Genomic DNA, 18,365 nt, shown 5'->3' on the forward strand with positions numbered 1-18,365 from the left:
GGAACCATCCATCCACCCATCCACCCATCCATCCATGCATCCATCCACCCATCCATCCATCCATCCATCCATCCATCCATCCATGCATCCATCCATCCACCCATCTATCCATCCATTTTCTTGCGCTTATCCGGGGGTTGCAGGGGCAGCAGACTGTGCAAAGTACTCCAGACATCCCTCTCCCCAGCGACACTTTCCAGCCCCTCTTGAGGGATCCCCTGGCATTCCCAGGTCAGATGAGATATATAATCCCTCCAGCATGTTCTGGGTCTGCCCAGGGTCTCCTACCAGTTGGACATGCTTGGAAAACCTCGCGACACCCAGGTGGCATCCTGATCAGATGCCCAAACCACCTCAATTGGCCCCTTTTTACGCAAATGACAGCGGCTCTACAAGCTCCCTATGGACGTCTAGCTGCTCATCTTATCTCGAAGCCATCCTATAGAGGAAACCTATTTCAGATGCTTGCAATATTTCGTTCTTTTAGTCACTACTCAAAGCTCATGACCATAGGTGTGGGTTGGGACGTAGATGCAAATGAAAAATCGAAAGCTTTGCCTCACTATGACGGTCCAGTGCAACTTCTTCATAAATGCAGTTACTGCACCAAACCACCTACTCATCTCACGCTCCATATTACCCTCACTCGTAAACAAGACCCTAAGATTCTTGAGCTCCCTCACTTGGAGCCATAACTCTCTCCAAACCCAGAGGGTGCAGTCCATTGTTTGCTGGCAGAGAACCATGCTCAGACTTGAATGTACTGACTCTCGTCCCAACTGAAATTTGGAAACCTGCTCAACCTAAATGAAGAATAAGAGGGAAAAAATAGTAATAAAGGTGTAGAAAGGCATGTTTGTCTGTTTGCGGTGCATCCCATCATTACTACTCCTAATCATTCCCTCCTTTTTCATGTAATATTTCCCATCCTCCCCCTGCACTTCCCCTCACACAACAGCTAGCAGTAATTACAAATTAAGGGAGGGAGGATGCTGATCATGTTCACTGAGAAAAAGGGGGGGAGGAGTTGAAGCCAGACAGAGACAAAGACAGAGACAAGGGAAAAAAAAGTGCACTCTTGCCATTACAGTACTTGGGACGGCAGGCCGACAAGTGCTCAACAGTCAATTAACTCTGCATCTGTGTGTTTTATGAGGCACTGGGTACGGGCATCCCTCCCAGAGGGCACTAACTCTTCCACAGGACAGTAATGTTACACTGGGCCTGACTGGCTGCGATGGGCAAAGAGTTACTGGTCCCTTGATTAAGTGAGCGCAGTTTAATTAGCTGATTTATCTCTTCCTTGGCCAAGCACTTTTCTGTCCATTCTGTTGACCTTGAGTGGTGACTTTGAGGGAGTGCACTACAGTGTGCTGCACAGAGTGGTGAAAAGCCAGGCTATTGATGGTCAGATAACTATTGAATAAAAGAAAGTACAGAATTATATGGATTCTGTACATTGAATGAAGGATTCCTGCTTAAAATCATGCCATCACTACAAACAAAACCCTTAGATTCTAATCTTTTCATAGTTTCACACTACTTTTTAAATAAGTTCTTAGCCATTATGAATAGCTTTGAGGAAATAAATCTATTGCTGTTTCCTAGCAACACAACTCCAATGAAATGGTCTGCTGAATATGAGACATTTGTCCATCAGTATCTATTATGATAGAAGTTTCTCTCTGACCCTCACTATTGCATTCATTTAAAATATTTCATATTGTCTGGTCAGAGCAATAGTTCCATTTTGGTTTGGGGAGATTTTTGTCAACAGCTTCAGGGACGTCAGGTTGTAAACCTGCACTGAAATCTTCCTCATCAGCCTGAAGAGTTCCTGTAGGCCATGTTTAGTGGAGATTCTTAATATGCCATTATGGCCTGAATGCTGTCGTAAAATCTTTGTTTGCTTGCCAGGAGCATTGCTATGAGGAAAATACCATACATTAGTATTTTAATCCCTCTTGTTTTTAAGTCTTGTATAGGTTTATAACCTAAAAGCAACAACAACCAGGGTGTCTAATAATTGCTTACCAGGATTTTTGTTTGTTTTGATTTTCTTTTAGTCTTGTTTTACTTTCCTGTGTTATCTCGCATTCAAATGTGATTTATATGACACTGACATTGATTTATGACCTTACAATAATAAAGTGACATGCAATATGGCTTAGTAAATAGCTACAGGGTCCTATTTAATTGGTCAATAGTGAATGTTCTAAAGTGCAGGGTGCAAGTGCAATTAGGGTGTATTCAAGTCCACTTTTGCTAGTTAAATGGAGCATAGTCTGGGCCCAAAGTAAGGCACAAGGGGCAAAGGATTTGTATTTAAAGCCAGGTAGGCCTGTATTTACCACATTGCTATTTCCATGGTGGTTTTGGCATATTGTAGCAGCGAGCGTTTTTCTGCTGAGAGTAATGTGGTAAGGGCAATAATGTCACTGCAGCAAATATTGTGGGACATTAAGGCAGAAAAACTAAAAACTGTAGTTCAGTCAAGAACACTTAAGTCAAAGAAAACTTAGGGCTCTAGTTTCAAGGCGCAGCGCAGGGTGTTGCAGGGTGGCGAACCCCGCGCAGAGCTAGTTTAGAGCAGCGCAACCCGAGGCGCGCTCAGTTTGGTAGTTTGGCAGGCCGAGGTGCGCTGAGATGGGTGTGGTGGTGTGGCAGCAGGGGGAGGTGTCGACAGATCCAACTTGGCGCAGTGACAGTTTCGTGCCAAAAGGCTTCCCCGGAGGTGCGCTAAAAGCTGGCCAACTGAAACCAGGTCTACTGTCAGTGCAGGGGGAGCGCAGCCGGTGTAAGCCGAAGTTTGGCTGACTGGCGGACAGTGCGCACACGTCACCAAAACCTCACAGGCAGGTTTCCAGAATATCAGGCACATTACAATGCAATAAATAGCCACAACACCACTATTCAATGCAACTATCTGCAATCAGCACATAAATGTATCTCTATATCAACTGTCCCGTCACATCTGATGTCAGATCAAAGGGGATTGGCACCGTTTGGCACGTTTGGCACGCGTAATGGAAACCCAACCTGATTTGATTAACACAGCTGCAAACTAATGAGTTCACATCCCTCTCAGCCAACCACAAACAGCCACAGCATCAGACAGGGAGTATATATTCAGCATCTGTCATCTTAGAAAAGTCAGAAGAAAAGAAACAGAGTGAGACTGCGAGAGAGAAAGAGAGAGCGCGCGCACGAGAGAAATGCAACATTGATTTACAATTGTGGTGACCTCCTCCCAGGCTACCTTTGCATCATCAGCCCGTGGAGGTCTGCTCGCAGTTCCGTATATTCAGACACTGCGAGCTTGGACCTCCCGGACCAAAACATCAGTTTCCTCCTGGGAGAAGTTTGGCCGTCTGACGCTGCAGGTAGGAGGGACGGAGGTGGGATAGAGGAGTAGCTGCGCCAGGGCGCACGGTGTGCCAAACTTACAAAATCCACCTGGCCACACCCAGTTGGTGAAGCGCAGGTGCGCTGCGCCTCCGCCTCGCCCGGTCTGCGAACTAAAGCCCTTAATCTCCATTTGCAGTGTTATAATTGGTGTATGGCTTTGTTCTGGGGCCCCTCTGCTTTTCCTCAGGCCTACGCAAATAGCCTCTTCCACGCACCTACATGGAAAGCATAAGGCGCAGAGAGCACACCTCTCCGCCCCTCTGCGTGCCTATGTAAAAAGCCTAAGGTGGAGAGAGCACACCTCTCCATCCTTCCATGGGCCTGCGTGGAAAGTCATAAGGCAGAGAGAGCACACCAGAATGAAGGATGAAAGGATTACAGTCTGCCTGTATACTTGTTACCTATAAGCATCTCTGGAATAAATATTAAAAGTGGATGTCACTCACTCCCTGCTCATCAATAAAATAAATCACTGCATGTTACTTCCTCCTGTCTCATCTCACCCTTGAAAAACTGACTGTAAACATCTTACCTCACTTGTTTTACATGTACTGTCTTGACATACTTTGGGTAAATATCTAATAATTTTTAGACCACATGAAAAATCACACTGCTATCCATCAAATCAAATTCAGGTTTTTTGAAAAATGTAAATTGTTAACATTTTGTATTTTCATTCATTAATTCATCTTCTATCCGCTTCATCCTCTTGAGGGTCGCGGGGGGGCTGGAGCCTATCCCAGCTACATCGGGCGAGAGGCAGGGTACACCCTGGACAGGTCACCAGACTATCGCAGGGCTGACACATAGAGACAAACAACCATTCACGCTCACATTCACACCTACGGACAATTTAGAGTTTCCAATTAACCTAGTCCCCAATCTGCATGTCTTTGGACTGTGGGAGGAAGCCGGAGTGCCCGGAGAGAACCCACGCTGACACGGGGAGAACATGCAAACTCCGCACAGAAGGGCTCCCACGCCCGGGATCGAACCGGCAACCCTCTTGCTGTGAGGCGAGAGTGCTAACCACCACACCACCGTGCCACCCTTTGTATTTTCAATGTTTTCCATTTTAAATATTTTTGTATACTGTGTACATACATTTGATATTCAACTTGTTTTGAGTTCATAGATACCAAATACTTGATTGTGCTCGTTGAAGTGTTTGAGATACAGCCATTTTCTTAACATACTATTTTTAGTCTTTGGGAACATTGGACTACTGTTTTTCTAAAATATATTTGTAATAGTATCATGTTGTCAAAAACAAATTTTAGAATGATCAGAAAATGCATATATTTTAAGAAAACATTTGATCGATTTTCAATGTTTCCTTAGGTTTGTGCTAAGGCAAGCCAAGAGAACACTTCCACCAAAGGAAATTCTAAATTTCAGTTGCAGGCACAAATTGTGTTTCCAAATGTGTGTTTAAGTACGGTGAGGGCGGTTGTAGGTGATTATCTATGCATCTGTATATTTCGAACAACCTTTTATCCAGTCATCTGGGCCCATGTGGTTGCATTTGGGTTTCCCACATTGAGTTAAGGGTTAACCAAATACCATAAAAGGATCCCCTGAATTTGTATCCTAAAGGACCAATCCACCAATTGTGCACATGACATCCACAGTTGTATAATGTCTTCTGTGGCTCTGAACGGAGCTTTCTCGTTTTTAAATCTTGAATCTTACTATTTTAAACCAAACGACCTTCAATACAAATTTGGAGGTGTCGGGTTTGAAAGAAGTGACCATTTGGGACGCAGAAGAGAATGGTTTTAGAATGGTTTTAATGTTTGTTTGTTCTTTTGGATAGAGATGGACAAGGATAGTAATATCAGTTGGGCAGTCCATCCATCACTTTAGTCCAGACTGAAATATCTCAATTTCTATTCCATTAAATTTGGTACAGACATTTGTGGTGTCCAAAAGATGATTCCCACTTACTTTTTTCTCTAGCACCACTAACTTGGGTGAAATGCCTTGACAGCTATTAGGTGGATTGACATAAAATTTGGTAGAGATATTCATGGTTCCCAGAAGCTGAATCCCAATCAGTCTGCCCCCTGACTTTTTATCCAACAAGGCCAGGAGGTCAAATATTCACTTGGCCCAATACTTTGGTTTATGATGGAATACCATAGACTGTAAAAATAATGGACGTAACTATTGTGACGACACCCATTGGTTTGTGGACTCTTGTTTTGAAGCCTGGAGTTCAGCAATTAGGCCTGCGCCATCTTGTTTTGTTTGGAGCCAGAAGCCACCATATTTGGGCTAGAGCGAGGAGTAGGTCCGATTGAGGGGCCAAGGACATTATTGTCAGATAGCCTGTTACTGTAAGCGACCTTCCCTTAATTATGCATACCTTTAAGTCTTAATAAAATGTGAAGGGCTGAGTTGTATAAAAGTTACCTCAAGCATATTTCTGGTGTGAAGTTGGGCATTTTAACATGGGGATCCTGGAGCCAAACTCAGATGGCCATTCAAAGAACTGCAGTTTTTGGTTCTACCATGTTGGCTTCAGTTTTCAGCAGCAGGGATTACCACTTGCCAAATACCTGCAAAAAAAACTAATTCCCATCAGCCTAAGCTGTTCTTTGTGTTTAGTGCTAATAATCACACGTTTTAATAATCGCATGTTTCTATGTGTAATAGCACTAACTGAGATGGTTAACATTGTAAACATCATTTGCTACTTGAATATCAATATATTAAGATTGTGACTGTGAGCATTTAGGTAGCATTTAGCTTAACGCCGCACTATGCTTCCCAGAGCCCCACAGAGCCGTTAGCAGCTGTAAGCTGTAAACAGGTGGACTTGTTTCCTTTTTAACACCTTAAAACTTACATTAAAGCTATTTTTGGATGTTTGGGGAAAAAACAAGGCTCACTTAAGGCTGTTTGGTAAATTTTAACAAATGCTTCCTCCTAGAAATCCCCTAAACTGTGCAGAAAAATAAATCAAGAGTGTTTAAAAAAAAAAAAAAAAAAGAGGATTAAAGTGATTTAATTTTGTAGTATGATGTGGAACATGACAGTGAAGGTGACCTGTTTATGGTTTGTCTCTGTTTCCTTCAGATGGTAAAGGCCATTCAGGTGTTGCGAATCCACCTATTAGAACTAGAGAAAGTCAATGAGCTCTGTAAAGATTTCTGCAACCGCTACATCACCTGCCTCAAAACCAAGATGCACAGTGACAACCTCCTCCGTAATGACCTCGGAGGACCCTATTCTCCATCACACACCAGTCTCAACATGCAGCAGGTCAGTCTCGGACTCTGTGGATCTCACAGTTCCTTTATGGTATCTTTCTCTGAGTAGCACTTCCCAAGATAAACTTTGTCATTTATCGCCAGGCACATTTTGCTATTGAGAATCTTTCAGTCACAAATAGTAGAGCTATCTCTTCACATTTGCTCACTAGTGTCTCTCTGTGATCCCCCAGGAACTAATTCAGACCTCCTCTCCATCCATGACCTCTGTCTCCAGCTCTGTTAACCCTTCAGGGATTGTGGTGCCCGCCGGGGGTCTGCAACAGGGCAATGTCGCCATGACTACCATCAACTCTCAAGTGGTATCGGGTAAGCAAGTGATCACACATTAACAGTGGGACCATGACACATACACATGCAATATTCATTTCTTATTTTCATTTTAGTAGTGCAATACCACATTTAAAAGTAGGTAGGGATTTTTCAAACTATTGAATTTCTTTGACTTACTCCTTATAGTAAAATCCCCTAATAATATCTATGGGACTTGGATTGGATCAGGTCGTTCTGGTCAGACAAGCAGATGGTGGAGCTTCCAAATACTTTCCACAGCCATATTATAAATTTTCAAGTTTCCAAGGTCACACTTTACACCTATTTTTGCATAGCTCCATTATTATCAGTAAATGGAAATAGATTATGTCTAAAATCCCATTTCATTAATTTTTTTCATTTTATAGTTGCATTTTTCAGCACTGAACTGTAGTACTGTTTGAATGCATGTTGGAAATACAGTGACATCATGATATCCAAAACGTATTGGAAATAATAGAGATTCATGCTGTCATTTTCAGGGGAAAAAGACAGAATAGGAAGATTATGTTTATCTTTTATGAAATTATGTTTGATACTTTAAGTTTCAGAGTGAAGACCATGGATGTATAAAGAGAACTATATACAGCATTAGGGGCAGGACTTTGTTCATTCTTATGAAAGTTGCTCAGCGGTGCATGAAGCCAAAATAACCCCAATAATTGGCGTTGCCTCCACATTCACTGGGCCTTAGAGCAAGCGCACAAGAGACTTTGGCCAGAAGAGTAGCTAACTTCTGGTTTAGCCCTCTGTTAACTTGAATGGGGATGAAGTGATTTAATCATGCAGCTCTTCTAGTTTTCCCAAATGTTATCAGACCAAATGGATCAAATCTTGATAGTGAAACAAGTCATTTTGTGGGGGCAGTGATGCACAGAAAAAATAATCCACTGATCTACAGATGTGGAAAGAAGTCTTTTTGGGCCCAATGGCATCATGTTACAGACTCAGATGTTGTTATTCCTCTGTTTGGCCACTATGGAAATTGTCTTCAAAGCCTGTTGCACTTCCTGACAGACATTATACAGTGATATGCAGTTACATTTGGTACTAGATGTTAAATGGTAACTACCAGTTAGTTGTGTGCATATAGCTTACTTTGCTGAAGTTTTAATTCACTGATATACAATATTGAGTTGCTCCTCTGGGTCTTAACTGGTTTCTTACTGTACTAGTAATAGTTTTCAGTGGAGGGGCCTCTTCTATTATGCTGCCACTTGGGCACATTTTGCTGAGACTCTACGCTGAAGACACACAGCTGTATGTTAGACTTGGTGACACAGCTGAAGTAACACTAGCTAGTTCACACTGCTGCAACTTTTCTGTGCAACGTTCTAAAATGGTTTCGTCTTGTCTCTAATCTTTGGTCTGAACTGGGCTTCAGAGATTTTGAGACAGTATTCTATGCTTTCCTTCATTTTAGTTCAGACTACTGCATATCCCTTTATTCAGGTCTTAGCCAGAAGACAATAATTGCTTGCTCCAGCTTATCCAAAGTGCTACTGCCTGGCTCAAATACCTTCTTTCTGATTCTAATTTATTCAATACAATATTTTCTATCATTTGGGTTATTTGTTTTTATTCGTATTCTTTTTTCCGCCTTGTTATTTTGTCAAATTTTACAATTTTTTTCTATCTTTTTATTTTTCTTAATATAAGGCTCTTTGTAACCACATTTAGGAAAGTGATTTACAAAATAAATAAATGTTATTATTATTATTATCATTATTATTATTAATATTATTGTTATTATTATTATTATTATTATTATTATTATTATCAGAATAAATATTCTTCAGAAGACTTGTGATGAAATTAAATTTGAAATGACAAGCTGACATTCAAGGCATGGAGCATCAGAAATAGTTTACCACTACGCCACCTGAGTATTTAATAATCCATACTGGCAAATACATGTGAGGGTATTATTCAGAATAATCTGTATGGTTAGCTTGTTTTTGATTTCAACCATGTCACAAGCATAAAGAGTATACACCATTGTGCGAGTTTTGTTTCTGTGTATCAGAGAGCCATGATACTATCGTTCACAGGGCGCTTTGCAGATAGTTTCTTATAATGTCAAGCCTGTACAGTGAAATGTTAATCCTGCCCTCTGGAAATCCCTTTTAACCCAAAATAAATCAATATCTGCCTTTGATCACTACACACAGAAGAGCTCAAACAGACTGTGATAAGAGTGTCTTGATCAAGACTAATTACGCCAGAAGCAAAACACACTCCCTTCTTCTATTTTTTTCCTGGGTTAAAGGACATTAACGCACCTTGAATTTAATCATTTTGTCTCTTGTTTGCCTTGTTTTTGTTTGCGGGGCTGACAAGAAGTTAATAAGGCTCTGGTGGTAGTGGGAGATGTGGCTGCCAGTAGCTGCTGAAGCCACTTGATACTCATGACGGCAAATTATCCCCTCAGGTGGGACCCTGTACCAGCCAGTTGCCATGGTGACATCGCAAGGGCAAGTGTTAACGCAGGCGCTGCCGCCGGGAACCATCCAGATCCAAAACTCACAGGTAAAGCCGTCTGACCGACGACGCTTTGGCTGACACCTTCACTTCCCTCCCTGTGCCCTCACCACCAGCTCTCAATTTGTTATTATTAAAAGGGGCCTCTTTACACCTCGCAGAATCCCCCCTGGGTGCCTTTTCATTGTCTCTGTCTGAACACAGCTCCCCCGCTGACAGACAAAATGGAAATAGTTTATTCCCATGATGTTTAGGGCACTTAGATGATCCTGTCAGGTTCTGCTGTGAAGGAAAGTCACGTAAGGACATGCACTCAACTTCATTTACACTGTATACTGTAGATTAAATACTTGTCATGATGTGATTTACTCAGGTGCAGGAAATAACACTCAGAGTCAGTACACAACATTTTCACTCAACCTTTTGACAAAATTGGTCCTTGTAAGGTGCCGCACACATTGAGAAGAGAGAGTAAAGTATTGTGAAATTATTATGGACAGGAAATATGATGACCACAAATGTTTTATCTCCTTTCCATGAAAGGCTTTAGAACAGTATAACCCAGGTGGATACCTGGAATTGGATTTTTTATGACACAAGGACACATTTGTGGTTTTAATATTTCCTTTTTTCCACCTCAAAGGCTTCTGCAGTTATTTCAGGATATTTGGGACATACACTGTATCCTTTGTCTTTGAATGGTTGGTTGTTGCAGAGATGAATGAGCCTCATGCCCAGTCTTAGTAATCAATTACACATTTAGGTGAAAGCTACATGATTCAAAAAAAGAGGCTGTAACAATTTTACTTTAAGAGTATTGATTTAAACATTAGTAATGGCAAGGGACAAAACATCATCTAGAATATTCGGGATAAAGGCTGTTGTCAGCAGTTAAGTAAAGCTGTTCACAGTTAATGATTCACCTCAGTTAGCTGAGCAGCATGGTTGAAGGCCAAAAGCACTGACAACTAAGAGCTGCACTGGTTTCCCTTAAGTTGTGCTTTTACTTTTCTTCTGCAAGAAAAACACTGTGTAGCCTCATGTGTTAATACAGCACACTTTCTTTAAAAAATTATTCACTCATCATGTTTAATCTCTGAATGATGAGTCAGAGTTGAGTTGACACTTGTTTACTCATACTAATTTAGCTGAGTTCCACTCATAGCATGTCATCACTGCTGAATATAGAGTTGAACCATAACATCTTAAAAAGCTTTGGAATAGGGCATTCTCTTTTATAAATATCATAAAACAAAACAACAAAGGCAACTTCATTGAACATTCTGTAGGCATGATACAGTGTTTGTTGCCTTTGTGTGTCTCTGGAAAGCAATAAACCATCAGAAAGATAATTCTAGTGCTTTTCAAAAGTGTAATTGTTAAGTTAAAAGTTAATCTAGGAGAGAACCGTTGGCATCAATGACTTGACTTTCTTTTTGTGTCATCTACTGTCACAGACGCTTATCTGTTAAGAAGGAGAAGGTCTAGGAGTACTGAGAGTAGAAGCCCTCCTCTCAAAGTAGACACCATCACAGCCCTTGTTAGGTGTGCTCACAAGACAAATGTCTTTGTTTTGCTTTGTACAACAGGTGCACAAGGAATCTGACCTGGATAATTGAATATATCTATATGAACATAAAAAAACCACAAGAAGTCAATTTCCACGTAAAGGGTCTGTCAGTGGCAGTAGCACTGTAGCACTGCATTTAAGGTATACTACACAGGAACTGTCAGTTACTGTTTTTAAACCATATCACCAGCAAAAGTGAAAATGAAAGCCAACCCCAGATTGGCATTTTGTCTCACTATTTTTGCGTTGTGTGTTTTTTTTTTTTTTTTTTTTTTGTCATTGTCTGCAATTTTCCTAGCTTCCCCTTGGATGCACAATGCTTACGGTCTGGCCCCTGATTGCTACCTTTTTTATTAAGTCTCAATTTCACCTGTGCACTAAAATAAGAAAATCCAGGCAGGGGGAGGAGTCGCTGCAGATAAATATACCACCACACACTTTCCGATTTAGAGATGACTTTTGAGTCTATACATTGTTTTTGGGCATGGTATACCTTTAATGTAGTTGGCGCAGTGGCATCGTTAAGCCTGGGCGTCCGAGGCTTCAGCCCTGAGTGTTTTATAAATAGCCTCAAATCTAAATATACAGGCTTTGTAAGTGTTTTTTAACCCAAGAACAGGCCTAATACTAACAAAGGTGCCCCAGGTCTAATTATCTGTCATTCCATTCATACTTACAAATGATAAACTCAAGTTAACTTCAAACATAAATACATAACATTTAACTTTTTTTTTTTTTCAAATGCAGTCAATACAATTTTAAAGAAAGTAGTTGTAAAGTATTCTGTTTCTACTCAATATTAATTACTACCTACTAATATTATTAACATAGCAATTCATAATAATCTGGAAAATAAAAAAAATTTAAAAAAAGTTTTTATTGGTAAATAAGATGCCAGAGTGCATAAAAAACATCAAAATAGAGCTTGTTCATAAAAAGAAACAAAAGAAAAGAGAAAAAAAAGCACCGCTGTCCTCAAATTCTAGAAACGCCCGTGGTAGTTAGTATCATTAGCATAAGCATTCATTCACTTAAGTTTACTACAAACATAAAGTACAACTCATTCATAGCAAGTGTCAGTTGTGCATATGAAATGACCCAATTAACATGTTTGCATGTGTACATGCTCTTTAGCAGGGTCTGTGGTGTAAAGATTACATTTTTATACACAAGAGCACAACCGATTGACAATGCACTTTTAAAATATACAACAGAAGAAAGAAAAACAGTTGAAACCCATATTTCTTTTACATTTAATGCTGCTCTTCAGAGGTGGAGTCTATGTGCGATACCAGGCAAAAAATGAACCTACTAGTTTTTGAACCACAAAACCACAATCTGAGTGGGTGGGTAATTAGAATTCAGAATAACAGATTGAAATGTAGTCAGAATTTTAGGATTTGATTTTATATTCACTGCCCTTTTTTATAGACATTCCAAACATATGCATGACTCAGTAAAGCACCAGGCCAGACAGATTTAATGTCTCACTGGTGAGGCCAGTCTTTGTCTGGCCTCGATAGTCTCAACACTTGCCTATAGATATAAATAAAAACTGGGAGCAGGGGACTTCACAATGTGATCCATGTGCAGCAGCAGTGGCCTGAAGAGTGGCTCAGTTTCAGGCAGGTAATTCTGTGCTTGACAGTCAGAGGAGGCCTCGGTGAATAGCCGTGACCCAGCTGAGGCAGAGTGCTACATGTGGGCTGGGAATTGAACACAGCCCCGTTGCTACTTTGCCGACAAGCCCCGAGTAATCACACTCTCGAGCTCGGTGCCGCCAATTAATTCAACCTTGCTTTCCCCCGCAACCCACGCACTCCCAGGGCTGAGGGGGTATAAGAGGAGGGTTATCCACGTGACACCCAGCTGCAACTGTAATGACTCTTGTTTCGTGCGGGGAGTATGAGGGGGGATGTTAGTGTGTGTGAATGTGTATTTATGGGCCTTGTGTGGGTTAAGGGTGGGTTCTGCATGGCTGTGAGTGCATATAGGTTTGTCTGTTATTTATCTTCAAGACAGCAACTATTCTTTTCTCTACTACACTCTGCATAAAATTAATCAATTTCTTTCTTTCACAGACCTGTGTTTTTTATTTATTCATGCATTTTGTTCTACATGCTTATGCATATGAAATTTTCATGCAGTATGCTCCTCTCTGAAGTGTTGCAGCCTTCACAAATGGGCACCTCATTCAAGGAAATCATAAAAAAAACCTCAAAGTCGCTGGTGCTGCTTGGCACAATTATAGTGACGGATTAAAAAGGTTTATTTCATATTATACATCACGTTTATGAATATGCGGGCAGTAGAAGATAGTGTGTGATGTGATTCAATGTGTGTACATCTTTATTTAGAGTATGAATGATAGCTTTTTGCAGATAGTGTCAAAGAGGGTTTGGTAACAGTCGCTATTGAGGACTCATTGTGTTTCATATTATCTGCCTCAGAGCACACATTTATCTCTACAGTGACATGAACACATACACTTTTTTTCCACTCAGGAGGACTCTGGAGCTACCTTTAACCATAACCAATGCATGTCTAACTAGGACCCATACACCAACATCCTAAAATGAATCTAAAACTTTAAGGGTTTACCATGTGAGCACCAGCATTTTGTTTCCAGATGGGTGGTGAGTCCCCACATACATGTGTAGATAGATTTTACTACACACATAAGAAATATGGGCTATTTTGCTGAAATTACAAAGGCAATACATTAACAGGCATTCAAAGATCAGTCTATGGACATTATATATTTTTGTTATTGTCAACAAATCCCACAAAGAGACCAAAAAACCAACAATGAATTACCCCATCTCTCAATACTTAACTCTGTTTCCAGCACTGAGCCCCGATCCCATTGGTTCCTACTGAAGACATACATCTTTAATGGCTCACAAATGTATAGTTTAATTTTAAAAAAGGCTCAGTAATTTCCTGAAACAACTGGCCACTATAGTTTTTGTCAAACATCATTCAAACAGAAGCAACTAGTCAATGTTCTGGGAACTGTATTTGGTGGATAAATACACATGGGCTGCTCTAGTGCAGAGTTCTTCAATGTTTTTCAGGCCAAGGACCCCTTAGCTGAAAGAGGATGAAACTTAGTTCACCTTACATGATTTTCACCCTGATTTTGTGTCGCAGAGACTATTGTAATCTTTTGAGTGTTCATACCTGGCGACGTGTGTTTCTGTCAGTGGGAGTCTCATCAACTGCGTTACGACCTGTGTGTGCACACCACAAGATTTCTCCACCAAGCCTTCACCAACAGAGCCCCAGATAACGCGGTGACGTCACCAAACTTGAAGATGACACATCGTAAAGGCATGGATATTCTTCCCAGTGTTGGTTCAGATCTGCCTCCAGGGCCGGGTCCAAACACAACGCTTTCCCCGTAATCCTGTGGACACCGCCATTGTTGTTGTTGCTTGCCGGCTTGCTTGTCCTCCTCACATTTCTTCCGTCCTCCCGCGTGCTGATGTGGGACGTATCCCGCCTCTCACTGGCTGATGCTCTTCATCAGTCGTGTCACACTTCTCCAGTTTTCTAGCATGCCAGATATCCAGTCCCAGTCACAGACGAGGGGGTGACTTGCTCGTAGGCTTGTTCACACGAGGACTCGTTGTGGCAGACTATCTGCCGACTCACCCCCGACCCAAGGTGGCTCTCAAGATCCTATGCGACGTCAAAATCATGGTGAAAATCGTGTAATGTGAACTAGGCTTAGGTCAACAGCAGTTGTAGCATGGCTAGGTGTGTTAGCCTCAGCCTCTGCACTTTTGTGGACAGTGTTGTCAGAGTCTCTTGCTTGAAAAAATTACAGTACAAACAATCCATTGTAGCAATTATACAGCTAATTGGCCCATATGTGGAAAAAACAAACAAACAACAACAACAAAAAAAAAAACAAGATGCCACACCGTCATTTACCGTTAGCTAGCTCACATGATTGCACAGGGATTCATGGGTTCACAGTCAGCCTCATTCAGTAAGCTAACTAGTTCACCTTGCCGACATAAGTAGGAGCCGCACAGTGATTTAGCATAAGCTAGCTCCCATGATTGCACAAGAATTTATGTTTAACAGTTAGCCTGTGATGAATGTTGTGTACTGTAAATTACATTTAATTTATTTATTTATTTATTTCATTTTTTCTATAAATAGGCCAGTTTGTGTTTTCTAAAAAAAAAATATGTTGTATTCATGTTGATGTGTATTATTTTTAAATGTATTATAATTTGGGGAATTATAATATATATATATATACATATATATATATATATTAAACAATAATTTGGCAGCCCCCCCTGCAGTAACTCTGAGGAGCCCAAGGGGGTCACTGAGCCCCTGTCGAAAACCTTCATGGTAATGAAGGAACATGAAGTGCAACAGTGTGGCCTACTGATAGATTTTAAATAGTTTTTGGTCAATAGTGGGGCTCTGTGGCACAGAGGAAGAAGATATATTAGGCTTTGATACACACAGTATTTGTTAGTAGATGCATTAATTGTTAATTTGTGTTTTATGGGATTTGTTGATAATAAGAAAAATATTACCATGGTGACTTTCTACATTTCTATAGATTTCTCTGTTGCAGTTATGCCCTGCAGCCCAACTCATACCTAGTACATACTCTTGGCTCAAACATCTAAAGCAATTACTAACCTTAACTTAATGTGAACTTTAATCAGAAACCCTCGATGACTATCACAAAACTAAATGTCCTCTCAAGAATATTGGACTACAAAGTCAGTCCTCACAGAAACGGCTCAGCCAGACCAAACACATGGACTCACAAACATCCATATGTACACGGCAGTCTGTCAAACACTGTCAATACTCTGAGAGCATCTCGTCCTTCACCACTCACACTCCGAACAATAACATCTGAATAATGATTTCTCACTGAACATAGACAGGCTTACGTCAACATAATGAAACACCAAGCCAAACACAGTCACACTTTGTAGCAGCCCTCCCCTAATTCAGCACCAAACTGTCAAATCCAAACTTTTGACCCAAGGCTTGCCTGACCCTCTGCTCCTTAAACGTCACGTCAAAACACCAAATAGACCACTGACCCTCTTGTGTTTCCGCACAGTCGAGAGTGCCGTTTTTTATATTTTAAGTATCATTACTCAAATTCAGTTTCCATGGTGACACTTGAGGAGGTGTTTCTGCCCTTGCCACTGAAAAAAAGATAGGTAATTGGTAGTCTCCCTTTGTTTCCGTGGCAACAATAACTAAGCCCTACCATCCGCTCTTTCTTTCCATCTCTTTTCCTTTCTTCCTTTCTCTTCTCTTCTCTTCCCGGTGTTTATCCCAAAGGTAAACGTGGACCTGTCATCCCTGTTGGACAGCGAAGACAAGAAGTCCAAGAATAAGAGGGGGGTCCTGCCCAAACATGCCACTAACATCATGCGCTCCTGGCTCTTTCAGCATCTCATGGTGAGGCAGAGTGTGTGTGTGTGTGTGTGTGTGTTTTCATCTGAAATGTTCATACATGTTGGCCTTTTCATGGCAAGTGTTTAGGTGGCAACTCTACATAGACACAGAAAAGGAACTGATGATATGTAAAGCGTAAACAAGTTGAAGAAGGATATTTACTGAACGGTCAGAAAGTAAAAAATGTGTGCTTTCACATGAGAAGTCAGGATCAATTAGAGAGTGACACACAAATGCTATTAATTAAAAACTGCTTGAAAACTGAGATGTTGTTTCTTCTTGCTTACAGCACCCGTACCCGACAGAAGACGAGAAAAGGCAGATTGCAGCACAAACAAATCTAACCCTTTTGCAAGTGAACAACTGGTAAGATGCTTCTCCTATAAGAAGAACGGCAGTCTTCCTGCTGCTCTAGAGCTCTCATGTGCACATGCAGACAGAAATACGCTGCTTTTTATGATGGTATATGAACAATGTGTGGAGAAGATGTTTTACTTGAACTTGAATATACCATCACTCCTCAGCACATTACTGGCAAGGTGGCGCCATCTCCTGGTTTTATATATCAAGTACACTGAAGACAAAACTAACTGCCTTCTTTCATACACTTTCCCTCCTCTTTTATATATTGCCTTTCTTTTCTTTTTCTTTTGGAAATGGAAGAGATTAGAGTATACTTTTAAAAATAAGATTGAAAGTGCAAAATTTCTTATTCACTAGGAATAAATGTAGAACCCCATTCCAAAGAAGTTGCTGTTAATAAAAACAGAACACAATTATTTGCATTTTTCACCATATATTCAATGAAATACAGCACAAAGACAAGATATTTAATGTTTAAACTGATAAACTTTATTATTTTTTATAAATATGCACTCATTCTGAATTTGATGCCTGCAAAACATTCCAAAATAGTTGGGACAGGGGCATATTTACCGCTCGGTACATTAAAATGCACAGTTAAGTGGAGCTATGGTTGTAGCTCAACTAGGCCATTTGATTGGACTACTCTCCTTGTCCCAGTCTACAATCACAGGAGGGGAATCGATTTATTAAGTATCTCTGATTCTACGACAATAGGTGGTTATATGCCCCCTTTCAGCTTGTTTTGTGGTTAAGCAATTACGTCAAACAATCAACAGACAAGTTAGCTATGGTTAGCTAGTGGCAAACTGGTAACATGGTGGACAACTTTATAGCTCTGTACATTTTGTCCATCCAAAATTGAACAGTTCTGGATGTAGATTTCGCCATGTTGTTACAGGTTTCTTCTTCTTCTGTTGTGCATTAAATGCTATTTGACTTCTGGGTCAAAGCCCGGGGCGGAAACTGTGGAGCATGTGCTGAGTGCCTAGGCCAGTTTGGGTGCAATTGACTGTATGCAGGAGTAATTCGACTCCCAGTTGCATTATCTGGGTGTGTTTGTCCGACTTTGAGAAACTGATTTAGTACAATTTCAGTTGGACTAAAATGTTTACATGTATTTCAAAAGTCTGGTTTTAGTCAGACTAGATGATAAATTGTTTTTTTCTAATGTCATGTAAACATATTGACTGTGTGAAATCACCTCTTCTTTTAACAACACTCAGTAAGCGTTTGGGAACCAAGGACAGTAATCGTTGAAACGTGATGTAAGACTTAAGTTGCTCAACAGTCCGGGTCTCCATTGTTTTATTTTGCGCTTGCCACTTACCCATGATGCCATGGGCACTAACACACCCCCATACTATCACAGATGTTGGCTTTGAACGTTGAGCTGCTCACAATCTGGATGGTCCTTTTCCTCTTTAGCCTGGACTTCTCAGACCACAGTACACTTTTCCACTTTGTGTCAGCCCATCTCAGATGAGCTCAGGCCCAGAGAG

General features: G+C 40.8%; 1 protein-coding gene across 1 annotated transcript in view; it reads left to right on the forward strand.

The window, feature by feature from the left end:
• The window catches only part of LOC125898586 (uncharacterized), a 164,519-nt gene that overhangs the window by 124,300 nt on the left and 21,854 nt on the right, over positions 1 to 18,365 (forward strand). The window contains exons 6-10 of the mRNA XM_049592428.1: positions 6,490 to 6,675; positions 6,857 to 6,992; positions 9,427 to 9,524; positions 16,384 to 16,503; positions 16,790 to 16,866. Coding sequence (XP_049448385.1) covers positions 6,490 to 6,675; positions 6,857 to 6,992; positions 9,427 to 9,524; positions 16,384 to 16,503; positions 16,790 to 16,866 — 617 coding nt within the window. The remainder of the gene's footprint in view (positions 1 to 6,489; positions 6,676 to 6,856; positions 6,993 to 9,426; positions 9,525 to 16,383; positions 16,504 to 16,789; positions 16,867 to 18,365) is intronic.

The sequence above is a fragment of the Epinephelus fuscoguttatus genome, linkage group LG12, assembly GCF_011397635.1.
Source record: "Epinephelus fuscoguttatus linkage group LG12, E.fuscoguttatus.final_Chr_v1".
Classification (NCBI taxonomy): domain Eukaryota; kingdom Metazoa; phylum Chordata; class Actinopteri; order Perciformes; family Serranidae; genus Epinephelus; species Epinephelus fuscoguttatus.